At 35.7% G+C, this 22,017-nt stretch overlaps 1 protein-coding gene across 2 annotated transcripts in view; it reads right to left on the minus strand.

Annotated features, from left to right (window-relative positions):
* The window catches only part of PPP2R3B (protein phosphatase 2 regulatory subunit B''beta), a 46,405-nt gene that overhangs the window by 2,326 nt on the left and 22,062 nt on the right, over positions 1 to 22,017 (minus strand). For both annotated transcript variants that reach the window (XM_018084126.2, XM_018084127.2), the window contains exons 2-12: positions 14,422 to 14,607; positions 12,634 to 12,737; positions 11,974 to 12,076; positions 11,137 to 11,211; positions 7,652 to 7,738; positions 7,070 to 7,226; positions 5,170 to 5,218; positions 3,854 to 3,943; positions 2,975 to 3,150; positions 253 to 371; positions 62 to 168 (exon numbers count right to left, since the gene is read on the minus strand). In XM_018084126.2, coding sequence (XP_017939615.1) covers positions 62 to 168; positions 253 to 371; positions 2,975 to 3,150; positions 3,854 to 3,943; positions 5,170 to 5,218; positions 7,070 to 7,226; positions 7,652 to 7,738; positions 11,137 to 11,211; positions 11,974 to 12,076; positions 12,634 to 12,737; positions 14,422 to 14,607 — 1,253 coding nt within the window. The remainder of the gene's footprint in view (positions 1 to 61; positions 169 to 252; positions 372 to 2,974; positions 3,151 to 3,853; positions 3,944 to 5,169; positions 5,219 to 7,069; positions 7,227 to 7,651; positions 7,739 to 11,136; positions 11,212 to 11,973; positions 12,077 to 12,633; positions 12,738 to 14,421; positions 14,608 to 22,017) is intronic.

Here is a 22,017-nt window from a genome sequence, read left to right on the forward strand (position 1 = left end):
GAGAAGGGTTTGTTTTTTCTCTTAGAGAGGATTCATACCAACCCTTGTGCTACACTCTTACCCATCATTCCATTGGTCACTTGCTGCCTCTTCTGCTACCAAGATATCGTACTCTTCAGCAGCATACTTCTCCCAGTCAGAGACCTCTGGACTTTCACCTTCACCATCCTAAACAATCACATTGCAAGTTATACAAAAAAGTATTAACTGCTAAGCACACAGCTATAAAGACTTTTAAAGCTTCATACTCACCCGCAACATAGAAAACTGATCCTTCTGTTCATGGTCAAGGTATTTTTCAATGTTGAAAAAAGTATCAAAGAACACATTTGTCAACTTACATCGCTTTAAATCATGCAGGGTAATTTTTCCTGTAAAAAATATTATGACATAATTAAAGATAAAATAATTAGAGCTAAAATTACCTTTCTCCAAAGAGGAGGAATGTTATTCAGAAGCTAAGTCATCATTACTCAATCATCATTGCTTGAGAACATTTGTTACTGATGCTCAATGCAATGGGAGAGAAGTGAATAGATGAAATACACATCTGGAGATGTGTCCTTCAAAGTGGACAGAACTTTTAAATGTTTCAGGTTTGTTCCTTGCTTTGGCTATCATCACACTGTCCTTTGGTATGTTGGAGTGAGATGCAGTCTACCTCACCTATTAAAAGTCATTTAAGGTAACTGTTTAAGCTTCCTCAAGAGATAGAAGTCTCCAGTGAGCTAGCAATTCCTTCCCAAGGAGTGCCTGGGTAGCAGGTAGGAATCTCCTATGGCAGTGGCCCTTTCCCTTTCCTGACTTAAACAGACAAATGTATGACACAGACGACAGTGTATGACTATGCTTCCTACAGATGAATTTTTCATAGAGACAAGGTTGCCACACTTGTCCAGCCTGATCAATATTTACTGCTTGAGAGGAAAGCTAAATGCTCAGAGGTATTTTGTTTGATTTTTATAGAGTGATACTTTAAAGACTCAAATCAATGGATCTGTTAAACATTAGAAATATTTGTCATGTTGCTCAGAAATGTTACCCTATTTCAAAGCTGAATATTAAGCTTCTGCAGAAAGGCTGAAAAATATGAAATATACAGGGGAAGACAGATGACTATCCTTAAAACTCCCCTTTATTGATTCACCTGGAATACAGACAATTTTCCATTGTCAATCAAATAGGAACTAACTGAAGATGTTATAGAAGAGTTCAATAAAAGCCAGACTTGGAACAATATTTTCTCAGCCTACTGTCCCAGCTTCTAACAAAGTATAACTCAAGGACATCACAGGGAAGCAAAAGCCAAATCCCATTTGGAAATGGTTGCCACACTTCCATCTGTTGTGAAGTGCCTCAGTATATTCTGGCTTAGAGCTGGTGCTCCAGAACGACACAAATCCCCCATGGCACCTGTGCAGTATCTGTCAGACCCACACAGATGTCTCATGCATTGGGACATCTCAAGTGGCAGCAACTCTCCACAACCAAGCAAATGATTTGAGTCCTAGTTATATAAGCTCCCAATTTAAGTTAGACTCCTATATTTGGTTCATTTATTTGCTCTCCAGTTTCTGTTTATTGCACTGGGAGCTCAGACACTCAACACTCATGTAGATGCCTTCCACTGTCCCTCCAACACCAAGAAAAAGAGTGAAATTCAAGGAATTAATTCAAGTCTCTATAAGCATCCTGTAGCAAACTGTACCACATTTTAGCCTTAACTTTACGAAAGTATCATCTCTTGTTTCAAATCTACCAGGTAAAACATTATTTTTTGCTGATAGTTGTTTTTTTATTAGGAAAGCAGAAGAATTTTTTCTTAATCCACCTTTTAAACATCATATCAGTTTCTATATAAAAAAAAAATCACTGTTGGCTTTCATTTTTGTTGCCCTAAATAACTCATCTTGGTTGTGTTCCATAGCCTTCTTTTGTCATCCTCATGACACAAAGGAGATACATCAATCTTGTTTCATTTGAAGTGCAGAACACATTATTCTGTCTTTCAGAAGCATAACGTACAAGACTGGAAGGGAACTACTACAGAGCTTGGGAGGTGGTTGTAAGCAACCATCTAACATAAATGTGCTTTTCAGAGCTTGCTTCACTTCATTTTAAATGCTCCCCAGCCCCCATGCACTATACAATGTTGGTCTAAGACTTCATTCCACTGATATCAAGGACTGAGCTTCCAGATGAATCACATTTCATTTACAATTTTTTATCTGCCTTTAGAAATGCGTTTTCACATAGCAAATCCATTTTAACTTGGTTTAAATAAGAATATGAAGCTTTAAGTTCTAGTTTTGAGCCATTTCAATTCCCTTAGCATGCAAAAAATCACATCTCAATAAAAGACAAATGTTTCTTGCATAAAATGTAAACTGAAGTTTCATCAGCAAAAGCTCATACAATGTCAAATGCAGGAGAGTAGAATACAGGTCTGTGAAGGTTCAAATGGACATAGAAAGTAGCCAAAAACTCAGAACAGTTTATTCTTCACTTAATTTTAAGCCCCTTGTCAAGAATTTCCTAAGGGCAGCTTAGGTTTCTCATGTAAAATAAGTTAATACTGATCTACAGGGACAAACACTGTTTAAAAACTGTTCCTTCTGAAGAAATCTCAATTAAATGAGTGCTGGAACAGGCGAGAGAATGGGTGAACAGTCAAGAGCTTTTCTTGAGAGCATCACCTCAGTTAGACAGTGACAAGATTTCACTTAAGACTAAATGTGGCTACAAGCCCAAAGTAAAAGCCTTCAAGGAATTTTAAAGCAGCATGTTAAATTTTAGTATTGAAAGAATGCCTGCCTGCTGCTGGAAGACGGATCAATTAATAAGCTCTAACAGACTTTACTGAAAAGACAACCTCAAGGCACATTATTTGTATGACCAACTCGGTGCTCTTACAGGTGCACTAACTCCTAAACCCAGAGAAACAGAAGATACAGATGGAGAAGGATTTTCTTACCTTCATGTTGTGGCTTTACAAGATCCAGCATCTGGCATAAACAGTCTTCAAATGGCAAAGGTTCTATGGCCATGTTATCTAATTTTTGGCACTGTTCTTCATAAAAATACTCCAATTCATACATAGACAAAGCACCATCCCCATCAAGATCCATGCAGCGGAACCAGTATTCAATGCTGAAATTCAGTAATAGCAAAGAGTTGTTTATACAAACTTAGTACAGAGTTTCAAGAATTCATGTTGCCTCTTTTAAAGGCAAAACTAGACTTAAGACTACATTCCATAATGCCATAGAAAGTCATTAAACACCACCTACTGTGGTAAAAGTTTCTGGTGTTTGCCATCGAGTACTGCACTTGAAAAGACATTTGTTAACTGTGTGAAGGAGAAGACTAAAATACATGGTTTTATATTAAAAAAATAAAAAGGGAGCCAATGAAAAATTGAACTATGCATCAAAACTTCAGTATTTTGTTTTTTTCCCATACTGAACAAGCCATTGAACCTGTTGTTCAACATGTCACATTATAGGTTTCTTACCAATATCATACAGCTAATACCAGCTGCACAGTTTCCCAAAGTCACTGGCACCATGAAACAACTGCAATTTCCTTTATGTATGACCCTGTCTATAAGCAGGCCACACAGCATATGGAACAATAACATTGAATTAGCCTTATAGAAGTCATGAAAATAGCAACAACAGGAGACACCAATAAATAAGAATGATGCAATGAACTGGGCAAGTTTTCCACTCATGTTTTTATAGTTTAGCTTCTTCCATCAGAGTTCCAGCTGTGCATCAGTGGTCCCCATCTAAGGACTGGAAAAGCAATAAAGTCACTCTTTGTTTCTGTTAAAACATAAACTTATTCTTACCTAGTTGGTGTTTTCTTGTCCTCTTCAGATATCAAAAACCAGACAAAATCAGCGTAGCTAATCTTCCCATCTTTTTGTGCTTTTCTACCTCTTGAAGGCCAATGAGGAAAGAGAAAATTTATTTTAGAACACCTAGATTTTACTAATCAAAAGTAAGGATTATTTTCCTTGCTGCTATTAACTATGAACTCCTAAACAACACAGTGTTTGTAAGATAACTTGTCACAGACTACACTGATCATTCAGGATAAGGAGCTTGTGTGCTCTGTTCTATTTCTAATGCAATGGTAAAGAGGGGAGCAGCTGGAAAGGAAAGTAGCACGCTGTCCTACAAGGACTTTCTCCCTGGGCAGCAAAGCCACTGCTTAATTGTTAACAGAAGAGATATCTCAATTAGTTTTGTAAGGATATGTTATATACAAGTACATATGCTTCTTAGAATTTCTATTCAGGTAGACGTGATGAGAACTTAAAACTTTACAGAACTCCAGTAGCTAAAAGTTTTGGAATGGAAATGAAAATGAAATAGAAACATTCAGGAAGTGTCCATGACAAGAACATAACTGTCTGTTTCTACTCACATACCACAGAACAGAGCAACTAAATAAGTTCTGAAGACACATAGTCAACCCTGTCTAGTAAAAGTCAGGTAGGCAGTTCCTAGATATATTATATTTCAATCCTAAATTTTTTTGTTTTATTTTCAAGATGTCTAAGAAAATATGGTATATGTTTTTGTCTTGCCCAAAAAACTCATATAAAGGAGTAAGCTGTAGACATATGCCTGTCAAGTGTCATTTCACTCATTTCAGCTTTTGTTATTTCTGTTTATCAGTTGGTTTCTAACTGCAGATACCATGATAGCAATATGTTTCAAAAATGAATAAAATGCCATAAATACACAAGAGGAAGTCAATCCAAAGGGGAAAAAATGCAAATTAACTCAACCAGAGGCATTTTTGTAAATTTATTGATGCAATAAGCATTTATTTTACAAGTAGTACTTAAAAGCCCAGTTCCCTTTGTTTTTCCATCCCTCAAACCTGTAAAATGTTCAATGATACCAACATTTCTTCCCTTCCTCATTCCCAGCCCTGCTAAATCACACAATATACAGGGTAAAGAAAGGGGAGTGAAGAACTTGGAGTGTGCCAAAGGTTCCAAGAGCACTCTAGTAGTACTGGAGTTTAAATTAATAATAAATCTTGAAATTCACTGCTCCATTGCAAGGGGAAGGCATTTTTTTCTCTGGGAATATCATACAATTTAACAAGCAAATATTAAATTGGATTTAGATCAGCATACAAATTAAGTACCTTGTTACTGCCCCTGAGAAGATCCGCTCTATCATCCTGTTTGAAATTGCTGTGAAAAAAGGTTTAAAACAGTGTCAACTCAATACAAGTTATTTTTGCTTTGTATTGTCTAGTTGAAGAGTTTACTGGAACCCTTTGTATATACACATCTGTGAGAAAGCTCATTAATCCCTTTGAGTCCTTTTGGAGAGAATCACTTAACACAAGGTCTCCAAAGCAAAGCTAGAACCAACCCGCTTGGAAATCAGACTCTATACACAAATAATAGTGTACTAAAAGTAATAAAATTGGCTGATTAATAAGACAGCATTTACCAGTTCTTTGACAAGTAAATCAAGTTTTCCAGTGACATTAAGTTTTACATGACCTTGGCAAAGAGCCAAAATGGAATTGGCACGATCATACATGCTAAACATATCCAACTGATTCTGCCAGGGATCTATTTCTGACATGGTTCTGATCCATGCTTCTATTTCAGGGATTTTAGAGACATGTCTTAACTGAGCACTACCTCTGTAAAGGATATTCAATTTATCCTTAAGAATTTGTGGATGGTACTCAAAGCAGCACATGATACTATTCTCATAGAAGAAAAATTACTTCTCATTATTCTAGCTCTGAAATAAATCTTCAGCACTGTAGAAGTACTGATAATTAAAGCAGGTGGTTCACAATTCAGATAATTGATCTGTTTTATGTACTTATGGTGATGCCATCACCACATCATTGTAGTAAAGTCACTAGTGCCTACTTAATATTTATCCCCAGAACTGTAGGACAGCAAATTTGTTTCACACATATATGCTGCTGCTTCTTACCTACTTTTGAAATAATGAAGTTTTCAACCTTCTCAACAACAGCTACATACTTAAGAAAATATTGAAGTGTTTGATCCAGTGTAATTTTAGTCCATCAACAGTACAAAAAGGAGAGATTGATGTAACCAGATTATCTAATTTTGACAGGCAAAAAGACTAAAGTTAAGTTATCAGACCCATTTTATAGTCTTTAGTCTAGTTCTCACTAAGCAGCCACTGTTAACTTTCAACCAAAATTCCATGGTTTAAAGGATGCAAAAGTGGCATTATATCAGTTGTGCTTTCTTTCTGTAGTGTGCTAAGTATAGCACCCACTCAGATGAAAGCAGATTTCCTTCCTCATTGTCCTAAAGCATAGTCAAACTTAAGTAGGCAAATTTTTAAAGCAATCAGAATTGTGTTTATTCTTTTTGGGATTTTTTATGGGACAATATTCCATAATCACTTTGTGCTTAAGTAAGTTTTCCAGTCCTGAAGGAAACACTATTGAGATGACCACGGACAGAAAGCATCTAGAAAACTCTCAACAGTTCCATACAAGCTACAAGAATATTTAAAATAGTTCAAGACTACAGAATCACAGTCACTGCATATTATGAATGCAGGAAATGTAAACCTGCTAACTAGTGCTACATAGTATTAAAACAAAATGTACTGCAGCTAAGTTAGAAAAACTTTAAAATAAGCCAAGTACCTGAATGTATGTTTGCCTTTTCTACTCTTTTCATACCTTGCCATAAAAGCCATTGTACTTGAATAATATCAGTATAATTGATAGTTTCCAAGAAAACACAAAATTGCCAAATGCAACCATTTATAATACACCAATACTTAAATGATATTTCCTCTACTTCTTTGCCAAGATCAGAATTAAAACTCAGAATTTTCCTCAAATCTGGTATTGGTAGATGCAAAGCAGCATCACGGATGACTTGTCCTGCTTTATTTCACAGAGTCAGCAGGATCAGCTATACCAACACCAACAGACTCATGAACACCGGCCTTGGCATTTAACCACTTCCTCAGCTGAAAGTTTACAGGTCATTTAATACATGTAAACAAAGGTGCTTCATTTGTCATACCATGATCATTATGTCGAGCTAAATCCTTCCGATCAATATAGAGGTCATGGTCTGTATCCAGCTCCCAAAATTTGCAATAGATAACATAAAAATGTTCATATGAGAAGTACTCTGTCAGCTGGTTAATATCAGCTTCCTCTTCCAATAATGCCACATTCTATTATCAGAAGGATAAACAGAACACGTTAAAGAGTTTGTAAGATGTTTTGAATGATCTGAGTTCTCATAACCAAGTTAATATCTAATGCTATTTCAGTGGAACAATTATTATCTTCAGGGACAACGAACACTGTACAGCATGACAGCAAAGACTGAACACACACACAGTAGAAAACTAATGCATTCACAGAAGAATAAGTATATCAGCCCAATTTCTGCTAGACGCATTTGCACGTATACACCTCTAGATAGGACAAATGACATTTAAACATATTCTAATGTATGAGAATTAATGCCATTGGGTCTTCACTACTTTTTGTAAAAGGAACAAATGTTACTTACGTTACTCCCTTAAGCAATTAGTTAATGCAATTTTAAAACTTCCAGAAATAACTGTCTTGTAAAATTTTAGCTATTACGTACCTGCAAGAAGTTGCTTTTCCTGAGCTCATTACAAGTTATTTTTCCAGACCAGGACCTATTTACTGTATAAAATATTCTCTGTATGACCTGCAAGAAACAGAAAATGGAAAGAAATCTTAACTATGACTCCTAAACATTTGTTAATGATGTCTTAGTTTAGCATTAGAGAGCTCTATCTTTCCCCTATTTCTATTCTTCTAGTTACTTAACAGGCTTCTCTTGTGTTGTATTACCAACCCATTCCTAAATCTATATCTAAACTCATGTAGATAAGTTTTATTTCAATGCTGCAGTACCCATATCTCACTCAGTAATGTTGCAGAATACTTGTATGCTATCCAAAGTAGGTCTATTGGCAATTTCACTACTTCCTAGTCTTCCAGATCTACAGGACATCATCTAATAATCATTAATATATCGTATTACTTCAGATTAAAAGAACTGTATGCTTGCTATAAGACTGCTTTACTTCATAAATGAATTTACAGAAATAGAATTGGGAGTGTTTAAGGATCAGAATACAGCAGATGTTACTACTTCTGAAGTCCACAAACACAACAAATCAACAGTTGACAGAAATATGTCCTGCAGGTGCAGAGAGAGAATGTTTTTCCCCCATTAAATTTTACTCTATTTTAAGTTTCTTGGGAAAAAAAACTGTTTATAGCATTAGAAGTAGTACATGAATATTTTCAAGTGAATAATAATAATAATAAAAAAAAAATCTGTGCAAGAAAGATGAGTAGTTCTTGTGCCTTGACTGATACTGGAACCAGAAACAAATACATTCAGTTGAGTACCCACGACTATTGTTTAAATCAGTTTTACATGTACATCAATTTGATGATCTTACAGGTCTTCTCCAAACTAAATGGTTTGATGGCTATTTTGGACAACTCATGCATTTGGTGTAATTTGCTTGGGTTTAGTTTACAAACATAAGATTTTAAAATATGTTTTTTCTGCTACTTAACTGAATTCAGTATTTACCTCAATTAGGTTGACTTATGTCAACCAGATATACATTTCAAGTCAGTCATTCACCACTAAACAAAAACAGACAAAAAAATCTAAACATGTTATGAACAATAACTGCTCAACTGGTGATTAATTATGCCCCCTAATTGCAAGACTCAATATTGCACATGTAGCATTTCATTTGCAACAGAGCAGTTACCAGCTAAAACCCCCACCTCTTTAGGAAGCCCTTCCTCCCACTTAAAATGTCCTCCCAGCTAAAGACTAAGTTTTTATCACTTCAGATTTTAATTACAGTAAATCAATAGTTTAAACTAACCAATAATTTGTGAATTACAAATAGAAGAGTATCTATGAAGTTTTAACATAAAGCGTAAACTGTAGAGCAGCAAGCTCTTCAGTTCTTACTTCGAACAAGAACAGCCGGTTTGATAACTCCAGATAGAAGAACATCTTATCCTACTTCTGAAACTTAATTAACTCAATTCTAATTGTGAGATTTAGGGAAGGCCCATTTTTGGCTTGTACTACAAAGTAATTTTTTCTAAAAAGGTTTTTGCCTTAGCTTTGCAACTTAATCCATCTGCATGTCATTATCTCATCTGTTATACATTTAACTGGTCTAAAAATAAAAACAAAATTGCATGTTTGGTAAAGACAACTGGGAACAGACTTAAACTGTTTTCTAAAGTGAATTGAGGCAGAGTATAAGCAAATTGTCAGAGAATTGCCTTGTTTACTATGCCGCATAGTGCAGAGAGGAAATGGTGCAATACAGAGATTACAATTTCAAGAATTCATAGTTCAGATATGCAAATAACATCCTTGCAGAATAAATGTAGTATCTCATTTGTCAGGGCAAACATTTTTAACATATTTCAGCTTCACCTTGGCCACATGTACCTAATCTTAATGCTACACTGACCAACCAATTTATGCTATAGAATAGCAGACAGAACAGATTGGTTCCATGGCCGAACAACACAAGACACATGCTAAAGAGATGTATGTAATGCATATGCATACACATATATATATATGCATGTCTATATAAAAACACAGCAGAAGAACAGCTCATTTGGTTTGCAACTGGAAGTATCCTTTAGACAAAACTTCATGTAGTGAGGTAAAACTAATGGCCTTATTAGTAATGCCTTATTTCATCTTAGGGAAAATGATCCGTAATTATCAGTAATAACTTGCAGGACAGAATTTTAGAAGACTGTATCAGGCAACAGTTATGCCATCCTAAATTATGACAAGAAAGGGCAGAGTGCTCCTGCCATTTCTGAATCTTTAAATTAGTATTCCAAATATTGTTGCCATATTCATACTAGTTTACTTTTGGGATTTTTGTTTAAGCACCAATTTCTGTTGAAGACTACTCTAAATTTTGTTAGTGAAGTACTGCCAGCACTGTTTTATTCAATATTGCTAGACTAATTTATTTAATATTGCTAGCTCCTGCAAAGAAAAGCAACTGAAAATGGCAGGACCTTTTCTTTCCTACTGTTCTTCAGAACAGGCAGCAAGCTTTCACAATTTTAGCCAGAACAGGCTTTGATACAACCCAGAATCCATTAAGCAACAAAAGAGCTCACAAGCAGAACATTTCCTTCAGCCACAATGGACAAGAAAGTTCTGGGAGCTCACATAATCGTTATAACAAGAAGCAAAATCTAGTGCACCAGGACGTACTTGATAGGTCAGCAAGTCTCTGTAAGAAGGATATAACAAATCAAAACCAAATGCTCTCAGAAAAAGCTTCCACAATTTTAGCCTGGGTCAAAATATAAGATGGATAAAAAAATAAACAACTCTGCATGTTTTTTGTTGGAGAATATTCATTAAGTTAGTTTTCAAATGCACTGAACATCAAGTGAACTGAACATAATTTTGAAGAATTTTAATCTTTTGAGACTTCAGTGTAATCAGCTGTCTAGTCCGCAGTTGAGAAAATTTAATGTCACTGATTCTTCCCTTGGGTACAGAAAAAATACTTCAGTCACATAACCCTGGGAAGACAGAATGAAACTTTTCATGTATAAAACCTTCTTAGGAAGAAAAGTCTCCAGAGAGGAGAGTGCTTCAATATTATCATTATTTCACTTAACACTGAACATAGTCATATTAATACAGATGATTCATTCAAGATTTCATTTAATTAATCCCAGATTAAGGTCAAGATTCTAATGAGTACAGTCTACAGACACAATCAAGTGTTTAAGATAACAGCCTGCTTAATGTTCATTAACTTATCCAACACTATTACAATTCAGTATCACTAGTATTAAATTCAGCAATTTCTTATAGATGTTAAGAAAGACTCTTTCTTAAGCATCATAGTTTTTCTTCACAAGATTTCTAGTTATGTAGAAATGAAGACTGACAGCATACTCTAACTTTACTTTTCTCAAGAGACAAAGATGCTTAGACATATTGATTAATCCTAATTTTGACTTTCTTATTTAACGAAAAAATAGCTTTTCCAAACACAAACCACTTACTGTTGTAATGTACCGAGAATGAAATTCAGACGCTTCTTTTAAAAATGAAAGGCCTGGATGACTATTCACCACATCCTACAAAAAAAGGAATAACAATATCCCAAAGAGTATTCATTAGTGACTATATAAAACAATTAGCACAGAATAGTACATCTGCTTCCTTAACCAAAACAGTTCAAATCAACTACCACAATCATTAATAATAACTTCATTTACAAAATGCTTTACATAAATAACACTCCAGACTTCTTAAAAATAAAATTATCTTTTAAAGAACCATATAAACAAAAGCTTTCATATATTTTAGAAATATAATAGATTTTTTTGGCCTATATTTTAGATAGGCTAAAGATTTTGAACACTGCTGACTGCTGTAGCTTGTAATTTTGTGGCTGACTATGAGTCAGTAAAGTCAATTTAGGTTTTATTCAGTCATTACTAAAGGTGGTGTTTACTGTTCTTTCAGTGAAGCTTTATCAGGTCTTGAATTCATATGCCACTTTTCCTTTGCCCTCCTAAGGCCCACCTTGACTTAAATAACTTCAGTTGCCTTCTTAAACATAAAAGATTCCAATAGGTGTGGTATTCCTGCAAGCAATTTTAAACCCCTGCATCTTACTGTTGCTTTTAAAAAAAGTCCTCACCTTATACAAAATGATTAACTATAAACAAGTCACTCACTAGCATCTCACTGGACCCTGTAAAGTGAGTTGCACTAAATATTATCAATAAACTTTAATGATGACAATGAAAAAGTACATTTAGGTCAAAAAATTCAGGGCTTTGCCAGTTCATCATTTTGTTGTGTTTCCAGAACTAGTTTCAGTTGCAATTTACTTGTAAAAAAGGAATGAAGTCTTCTTGCACCAAGTAGTTACATCCAGGGTTCATAAGAAGATGAACAAACTTTGCAGCATCATCATAGCAGGTCTGAAGTATTCTGAAATGTAAATATTTCCATTTAATATTCTACACAGAAAATTAATCATGCTACCTCATGCAGGCATCCTAGAGCAAGGCCTATGAAACTGCAAACACAACATTTAATTCAAAAGCTAATTACAAATGTCAAACTAAGCTCCAAGTGAACTTATCAAAGCAGTACTGTCTCATACATTTATGTTAAAGGAGGTGGGTACCTCGTAATTGGTTACATGAATAGATATTTAAAAGTTAGAATTAGAGGAGAACTAGAAGGAATAAAAGGCATTTTGTCCAGAACTGGCATTTAGAAGTTAGGGCCACTTTTCCCATAAACAGCCAGTCATTTACCATACATTTTAAAATCTATAACCTCTGTAAATGAAGATTTGTTTGTTTATATAAAGTATTAAAGTATTATTTAGTTACATTTTCCCATGCAGAAGTTTGCTGTCAATGGTTGATTCTGGCAAAGTGTTTTATTTCCCTTTACAGATGAGATTGCATTCAGAGCTTAAAATATCACATTTCAATGAAAAAAATGCAGTACTTCTAAAAAAAAAAAAATCTACTTACTTCCGCCACATTGCAACAAATTTATGAACCGACACGTATCCTGTTCGTTCACCTCCAGCACAATAAAACAAGGGACCTTTCCAGTAAAGTGGGCATTCACAAGCCTACAATAAAGCGTACATCAAGTCAGTTTACTGCTTTTTTATCTGAGGGTTACTCCCTTATTTAAAGATCATTCAAAAATTACACTTTACAAATGTTAAGAAGAAAACATTAAGGCACAGATTGTTTAAAAATTGTTTCTGAAACAACTGCGCCTTCCAAAATAATTCATTTTAAGCAACTGCTCTAGGCTAAAGTCCAAAAGTGGAAAGCAAAACAGTGCAACTTGAAGCATTCCTAACAGATGAAAGCACTTGCATGTCTGCTCCGTCCATGCTCCAAGCAGCTGAATGGAGTCAATGTTAATAAGCTCTGCTCAAGAGCTGGCTATCTTTAAGCTAACCTCTAGACAGCACAAACAAGTAACAAAACTTCTGAACTGGAGAAAATTTACCTTTTTCTGTCTCAGAGGATGGCTCAACTCATCTGCATCCTTGCATGTGCATGGCACATCTTCTACTCAGTTTTAAGTAGTAGGCTGGCCTGCCTTGATCAGCAGTACCAGTTACACCCTCACCACTTCAGTGCTCCCATGTACACCTACAGTGCTGTTTCTGTGTCTGCTCCAAGCTTCCTCAGCCATAACAGCAAAGTACCTATCCTGCCTAAAACTGGCTATAGCTGGGAGTACTCAGAAATGCTGGCATCTCCAAGAATCTCAAATAACATTATGAATACTGCAAGACGTATAAGGTCACCAAAGGAAAAGAACAGTTGCTTCTCATGCAGTAGTTTAACCAGTACTTCAAACTAATACAAAAAGTGAGTTTGACAGACAGAAAGGCTTTGTATTATTCTTCAGGAGGGTGCCTTTCATCACTGAATTGTAGGTGACTGGACCTTTCCACCTTCCTTGCTGAGAGGGAAGGGTCTCTTCCATACCTCCCCACTTCTATGTTGGATGGAGCTGTGGAAGACAGCGATCCTATCATTCAGCTTAGTGGTTAAACAGTTTCGGTGAGCAAACAAGGAGTCTCTGAACCCCCAGTCCTGCTCTTGTGTAAAGTCTTAGTTTCTATTTTCTAGACCCTGAACTTTAAATGCAAAGCGACAGGAACAGGGATAAGAACCTGAGACTCATTACCAAGACCATGGCTTGCAGTGATATTTCAAGCACTGATTCAACATAAAAAAAATGGAAATTTATGTTTATTTTTACTAGCTTATTGTCTGTTACACAAAAGTTTAAAAATATTTGCTGCTTTCTAAGCTCAGTATTTTGTCACTCCATCATAACTCTGAATTAGCTCCTCAGTAATAACTAGAGAGCTATAATCTCAAGTTACCAAACCATTCTGTCTTTCAGTGTCTTTACAGTGGAGGTTCATGACACTGCCAAATGAAAAAAAGTGTGGACACCTGAAAACAAAACAGATATTAACAGTGCTTTTGCCTTAAGTCTCTTGGTCAATACAGAATGCAGAACAGCATACAATGTGCCCTTTAGTATTCGGTTGTCTCTGCAGCAAAAAAAGGAGTTCAAGTTTTGGTTTAATGTTTGTTTCTTTTTGTCAGGTCATTTGATACACAGTTAATGCAAAAAATTACACACATAACTATGTGTATCAACAATGTAGAATATTGTTGGATACTAACTTGTAGGAGATGAAAACACATAATACAAAACAATAAAGCACATAGAACTCTCCTTTCCATAGGCATTCAGTACAGTAAGCAAGTTCTCACCTTTGCAACCTTCCCCATATCTTCTAATGTTGCCCTCTCATTTGGAAATTCAGAGAAAGTTTTCTCAATTTTGGCAATCACAGCATCTATATTCACTTTTTCCTTAGGACATCCTCGAGGAAAATAAAAAGTTGGAATGTTTTGACTATGTGAGGGTGGCAAAGTTTCTTCCTTCTTTGTCTGAACCTGAATAGATAAATACACATTTGACAGTCAGGTACAATGAAATCATGTAGTTATCTGCAGACAGCTTAAATCTCTTGGTATTATATGTTCAAACACACCTTCAAAAAGACTTCAGATTATAAGTTGAACAAGCTATTTAAGAATGAGAGCATATTGGAAAAATTAATGAGTATTTCCAAAACCTGTCATTTTGGAAGATTTCTAGGATGTTAAAAATTAAATAAAGACAACTTCAGTCTTCAGCATATGAAGTTTCAAGACTGATAAGACAGCTTCTTGGAGACATCTGAAATTACTCAGGTTTTATTATCTGTTTCAGAAAAAAACCCTTCAACTTCTAGTTTAATGGACAGATTATGAGAGAATTTGCTTTTGAAATATTTCTACTTTTACCGCTTCAAGCTTTTGAAATAAGCATGACAACTTTGTTACAAACCACCAACTTGTTTAATATAGTTACAGTGAAGATTTTCTTTTTTTTTCTCCTAAAAATGACAGATTTTATAAAGTAATAAATGATGTCTGCAGAGAGATGTTTTTTGTAAATTATACACAATTATAGTATGAGAGCTTAGAAATCCATTTCTCAAGAATTGTGATATGTCATACCACTAAAAAAACCCCAGATGACCAATAACAGGAGAAATTTATTTAAATACATTTAGTTTCAGTAAAGAAGAATTTACTTTGTAGTTAGTTTCCAAAAGGAAGTCAAATAACACAGAGAAGCAAAGATAACAGGCTAAGTAACAACAAAGTTAAGAAGCAACTCAAAATTAGCAATTAAAGATGAAGTCTTTAATCCCAACACTACTATTCAAATGTAGAAAAACAATGCTATATGGTGACTCATCCTAGTGTTGAATATGTTCAAGATCCTGAATTCCATCTCAGAATTAGGTGAAAATAAATCCAAAATCCCTCTAAAAAAACTCCAAACCTCATTTTACTCCTTATCATCTTTGCCAAAGTGCCTGTGAATATACACAGTCAAGGTCCTTCCATAAGTCAATGAAAGAAGTAGGTGCTTATGGACAGCAGATTTTAATTTGCAGAGTTCCAACCCAGGAGCCTTTACTGGAATGCTACACATGCCTGAACTAACCTTTCCTTCCCCTCCTCTGCATTTGAGCCAGCATTCCTATCCACAGCAGCAGAATTACCTCAACCGTGATACAAGTTTTATTTCATAGAGGAAAAAGTTACCTTGAATCTGTGACACTTGGAGTCAATGTCTGACACCTGCTAAGAATCCTGTAGATAACAACTTTTGATATCTAATCATTAGTTCAGTAGTCCAGTTGATGAGGCATCAGCGTAGAATAAAAGCACCACAAGGAATCAAAAATCCCTTTCAACTTCCAAACTTTTGGGAATTATAAAGATAGCAATGTTTTATTCTCTAAGTCACATCACCACCAACGCTACAAATAATGTCTGTAACTGGGTAAACACCTTGTTTCATTCTAGAAGCTGAGTTCTGCCCATCGGCACTTTAGAAGAGCCCTAGCAGTGACCCCATTTCTCCTCTTCCCCATTTACAAGAACTGCCTGGATTAACATAACATTAGTTCAGTTGGTCAGAGCATGGTGCTAATAATGCCAAGCTTGCGGGTTCGATCCCTATATGGGCCATTCACTTAAGAGTCGGATTCAATGATTCTTGTGGATCCCTTCCAACTTGGAATATTCTCCGACTCTGTCATAACCACTCCCATTCGAGCTGCTCAAATGGCCAGTGAAGTGGCAGGTGTTCCAGTTCTTCAGGGGTGCACAATGAGGTGTGGCTCATCTGAGAAAAAGGGAAGGATAAGTGCACATCATAGGCTACTAACATTCCCTGAATGTTGCAGGTAACATGAGGTAAAACAGTATTTCAAGGAAGCCTAGTACAGACAGGCAAGGCATTTTTAAAATTCACAGCCAGGGAAATTTACACCTTCAGATTAAAAAAGAAAAATTTCTTTTGAAAGGAAAGGTAGGGGCAGAGGTAAGACTACACCAGAAAAAAACTGCAAGACAAAAAGAAAAGCTATCAAAAGAGCTATTTGTTCTTCAGAAACTTTATATTTTCTCAGAAACTACTAATTACTTCAGATAGCACAGAGCACACAATAAATAATTTCCATCAGTCCAGGTTAAAAGCTGTTCTTAAACACATGTGGAGATGTCAATGCAGGATTTGTAATAAAACCCATCCTAGTACATGTTATCTAACAGAATTTTAAAGTAAAGGCTTTTTAATTATTCATTTTTCATCTTACAGTCTGGAACATGTTTACAACAGACAAAGATTACATGGAAGAAGTTAAGCAACAGATTCAGAACTGAAAATAAACATACAGGTGAAGAAAATTGATTTTTCTAAGATGAAAATGTTATATTTAAGCATGACTGAATTCAGCATGCTTATTGTAAAAATATATAATATTTAATCTGTGAGACAGTATATTTATTCAGCTCTAAAACCAAGCAAGTATGGACTACAAACCTCTCAAGGCAAGACAAATTAACTATCCCTATGCTGGTTTCTCAAGGTCGGTGAAAGATGAAACTATAAAAATGCTTCACTTGCATTAGCAAGTGTATGATCACTTCACAATAACTTCTGATAGATTTATTTGGTACCTATATACAGGTACCTAGTAAGAATACTCTCTAGGGCACAAAACAAAATGCCCTTGAACATTCCTCGTGGTGCCCAGCAACCAACCTCAGAGCACAGCTTTCGCTCTGCATCTGCCACACGGATGTTCTGAGCACACTAATGCTTCTTAAATGCCACCAGCAACTGAACTGTGCTTAGTATCAGTCAACATAGGGATAAGAGCCTGTACCAAAGAAAGAAACAGGTCGTCCAAAACTATCAGCTCCAACTAATGCACTACAAAGTTGGTATTATATCTCTTCCCTCTTCTCACCTTCCAAGAAGGGCCAGGGATTCTTCTTTTCTTTCAGTCTGAATCCCATACAATAACTGAAAGGTTCCTTGTACAACTGAGGCCATTCTGCTATATGTGCTCTAATGAAGGAACAAGTGATACTAAAAGGGCTCTAAAAACTTCATTATTTTCTATAATTTCAGCTACTGGTTACTTCTGTAGATGCACAGATTGCATAATGGATGAAACAGTCAGTTTTGTTATTTCAGGGCAGTTAAAATGCACTAATATTAAGCTGTTCTAAAATTAATTATAATTTTAACCGGGGAATTTCTTCATTAACAAGAACTGCTGGAAGTCTGTTAACATCAAATCTTTGACTGGAAAATTTGCAGGAGCAGTTTGTTAATCTCTTTACACAACAACTCCATTTCAATGGTTAATTTAACATTAGAAAGTAATCTACATCTATGGCTTTAAGTTAAAACCTTACTGAACAGGTACAGTAAGCTAAAATGACAAAAGAGACTGGTTTGGTCAGTGAAAATTTTCCCTGCAACTTTCTGAGAAATAGCACCAAGAATAACATTCTTGGAATTAAGGAAAGCAGGCGTATAAGCTTGTAAATAACTCAGACGTATGCTGCAGTGTCAGGACTGAAGGGAGCATTAACCTTTGCAATAAGCATATATGAAATCCAGAATCTATAACTGTATTGTGAAGTTGCCACTGCAGTTTAGGTTTTATGTAACAGATGGGAAGTGAGGATTCCTTGAAAACTTCTTGATTGTACTAACATAAAAATAAAATAAAAAAAACTTATGTAAGATTTGTCTATAAGACAATTTAAGAGAACTTTTAATACATAACCAGTTTTCATTCCCAACATATAGAACTGTAAGGACTGTCCACAGCCATCCAACTTGACTTTTACAATGGAAGAAGTGGAAGTTTATACCTCATTGGGGGTCACTGTTCGAAGGGCAAACTTCTGATTTTGTTTTGCAGCTTTCCAGATCCTTTTCCAATCATTTTTTCAGCAGTTGTTTATAATAATAATAATATTATGAAATCAATATTATAATCACAATACAGTAATATAGTTGTTAGTATACCCTAGAGAACATCAATGAATCTTATTCCAAACAGAGAAATTCATTCTTCATGCTAGATAGCCTTCTTACGTATACCAACTGATGAGTTGCACTCAGCAGTTAACTTTGTTATAAGCAAAAATAAAGACATTAGGAATTTTAAAAGGGTGCCCTTTTCCTTCTCTCTCCACTGAAAGAAAGAGCTGATGCTAGGATACAGTCATTCAACTACAGGATGTATTTCTGAAATAACAAGGAAGAGGGAGCTTGTTCCCAGATATTTTAAGAATGTATGCTCAGTAATGTCTAGATCTGACATTTGCATGTAGTGACTGTCAACTAGAAATACTAAGCCCCACAAAGGGGTTGAATATATCAATTCAAATGCAAGTGAGTGAAACTTCACTTAAAAAGGACTTGGGAGCAAGGCAAATATGTTTATAAATGTAATATTTTTTAGACAGCTTAGAGATTAGGACACAAGGTCATTGAGTCATCATGGAATGGTTTGGATTGGAAGGGACATCCAGTTCCAACCCCACCCCTCCTCCTCCCCATGCTGTGGGCAGGGAATGTCACCCACTAGACCAGGTTAGTCAGGGCCCCATTCAACCTGGCCTTGAACACTTCCAAGGATGGGGCACCCACAAGTTCTCTGGGTAACCTGTGCCAGTGCCTCACCACCCTCACAGTAAAGAATTTTTTCCTAATGTCCTCTTTTAGTTTAAAACTGTTCCCCCTTGTCTATCACTATCAGGATTGAACTGATTCAGTATTTGCATTTTTTTGACATGACTACAGAATAAGACAACCTCATTCAGAAATGCTGATGCTTTCTAATATCTGACAGACAACAACATTTGTTCTGCCTGTTTCTCTGGAAAAAAACCCCAAGAAACAAACCCCCAAACATTTAAAACAGAATTATGGAGTTCGCAGTCAGCTCTTGCTGTAGTATTTGACATGCACTTCCACAAGGATGTCCATATTAAAGAGAAGTCAATGGATTGCATACAACATGGTCAAAACAGGACACCCAAAAATTATACCTCACATTTGTACCCCAACTTCACTTTAGGTTTTTACTAAGTCATGCACCATAATCCCATACAAAAAAATGGCATTACATACCAAAAATACTTTAAAGAGATTTTTTTTCTTTTCTTATATATTTCACTTTACACTAAACTTACCTAGGTGAAACAAAGTGCATAATAAGCTAAGAGGATTTTCTGCAGAGGTATGCCATTCAGCCTTTCAAATCCTAGCATACCTGCAACCACCCATGTACATGCTCATCAACTACCCAACAACAAAACCAGATACTGCATAACGTTCCCTAATACACAACAAAAAATGGAAGCCAACATGTTACCCAAAGGGTAACACTTTTATTACCTTCATTAAGTTCTTTAGAATACAAGGTGTCCTCCAGCCTATCAAAGCTAAGTAGTAATTGTGAATGTAACAAAATGTTATCAGTAAACAAGTTCAAAAGGAATACCTAACCCGCCTTCCCACCTCTCTGACCTTTTATAGCTAACAATCTAAGTCTGGCCAATAAAATCACAGAAATATTTCTTCTTTAACTTACTAATTGATTGCACAGTGAAACTCAGCATTTCCCTCTAGATAAGCAATTGACATTATCAGTAGTTTTATGGAATTTAAATCTTAAAAACACCAGGTAAAAGACTTATGCTACTATTGTCTAGAAAAGGGTTCAGTCTCATTTGAAAGAGAGACATTGACTCTGAAAAACCTGTTCTAACACCTCAAATATTTTGGCATGTTAAAGTGCCTTCAGAAATCTGCTTTAGGATAGGTAAAGTAATGTTACTACCAGAACTTTTCTCAGAAAAAGCCCAGAGAAACATGTCCTTTGCAACATCAGCTCTCTTAAAGAAGTTATGCTTTTTCCTTGTATACTCCTCATCAACCTCTTTCCAGCCAAACTAATGAGATTTACTAGTGCAAGATTCCACTGACTGTACCACTTTCCATTCAGCTTCATATGCTTAACAGTATTTTTTCCTCTGTGAAAGATGATTCTTAGACAACTTAAAACTTTCAAAATTTGTGTTTGGTTTCCCCCCCCCTCAAGTTCTATTACTCTAAAATCTAGTTACTGTGCTTGAAACCAACTTGAAAACAGTAAGTTAATCTGAAAGTTTAATAATGAAGTTTTACAGCATGGCATAAGGTAAGCTACACCACAGCACCCCTGCATCTTCCCTCATGCCCACACTAGCTTAACTAGAGAGTAAACTCTCTAGTCTACCATTCCATGTGTCACTAGTGATAGTGAAGCAATATGATGAATTGCCTCAGGTCACCGCAACAGCTAAAAAACAAAGTTAATCCCCCACCACCCTACATTTGTCTTCATTCAACCTCACACAGTTGATGCCAATTTAGAAGCAACATGGTTCTGATGCTAACATAAGGAAGGTTAGAGGAGTACTGTGGCAGTATTGTTTAAAATCATCTTAAATTAGGCTTAAAACCATGCTGAGATTGTGACTGATTTTGCCTAACTTAGTCAGAAATGTAAGACATATGTGAATGATCAAACTCAGAGACACCTACAGAGAATTAACCTACGCTAAAACCAGTCATCAGGGTATATTTGTAAAAGTCTTTCCTCTGGCAACAAATGTTTTACTGCCAGTTGCTTCCTTCTATCCTGGTCTTCAGCTTGCTATCCTTCACTCACTGTCTGGCAGCTGTTTTTGGATGTGTTATATAGAGACTAATTTTATGCTCCTCTTTCCTTTCACAGTAAGAGATAAACATCTATTAATTTTAACCCTGATGCAGTTTTTGTGTAGTTTACTTTTGCTGTTAGCCTTAACTCAAGACAATTTTGCTCATCTAGTTTGGTCTTGGTTACTTAATATTTGTGCTACAACAAGGGGAAGGAAATGCAAAAATTAATACACTTTTCTATAAAGTTCTAGCAATATACCATTAGAAGACAAAAAAGTACTTCAAACTACACTGTTTCTGATTGTATACATACTTGTCACCTGAATTAATGCAAGGGAGCAGGGTTCAGAAACCCTCCCAAAGCAGTCTGTGTTCCAGTTAGCAAATCTGTGTTCACCTTAAAATTCTGACCAGATAAATACTTTGGGAGTCTCCTTCCTGCATGCCAGGTTGGGCACTCATCTCAGTTTTACACAAACTGACTATCATTCTCATCTTATTTATGCATGTTCTTGGCCACTTACTGTCAAGTCTATTTCTGTACAAAAGTATATGGTAATCTGGTCTTGTGATTCACTGCAAATGATAACCCTCATTTTAAACTAACTTTAATCCAGAGATAGAGCTCTGTCCCTTTTTGGTATAATTGACATGTTACAACAAGTAGCAATTCCACAAGCAAATCAAAAGAGATTTGGTGAGGTTTAGAGCAGCCAGGAGCAACA

The sequence above is a fragment of the Manacus vitellinus genome, unplaced genomic scaffold (genome assembly GCF_001715985.3).
Source record: "Manacus vitellinus isolate BGI_N305 unplaced genomic scaffold, ASM171598v3 scaffold_7_pilon, whole genome shotgun sequence".
NCBI classification, from domain to species: Eukaryota; Metazoa; Chordata; class Aves; order Passeriformes; family Pipridae; genus Manacus; species Manacus vitellinus.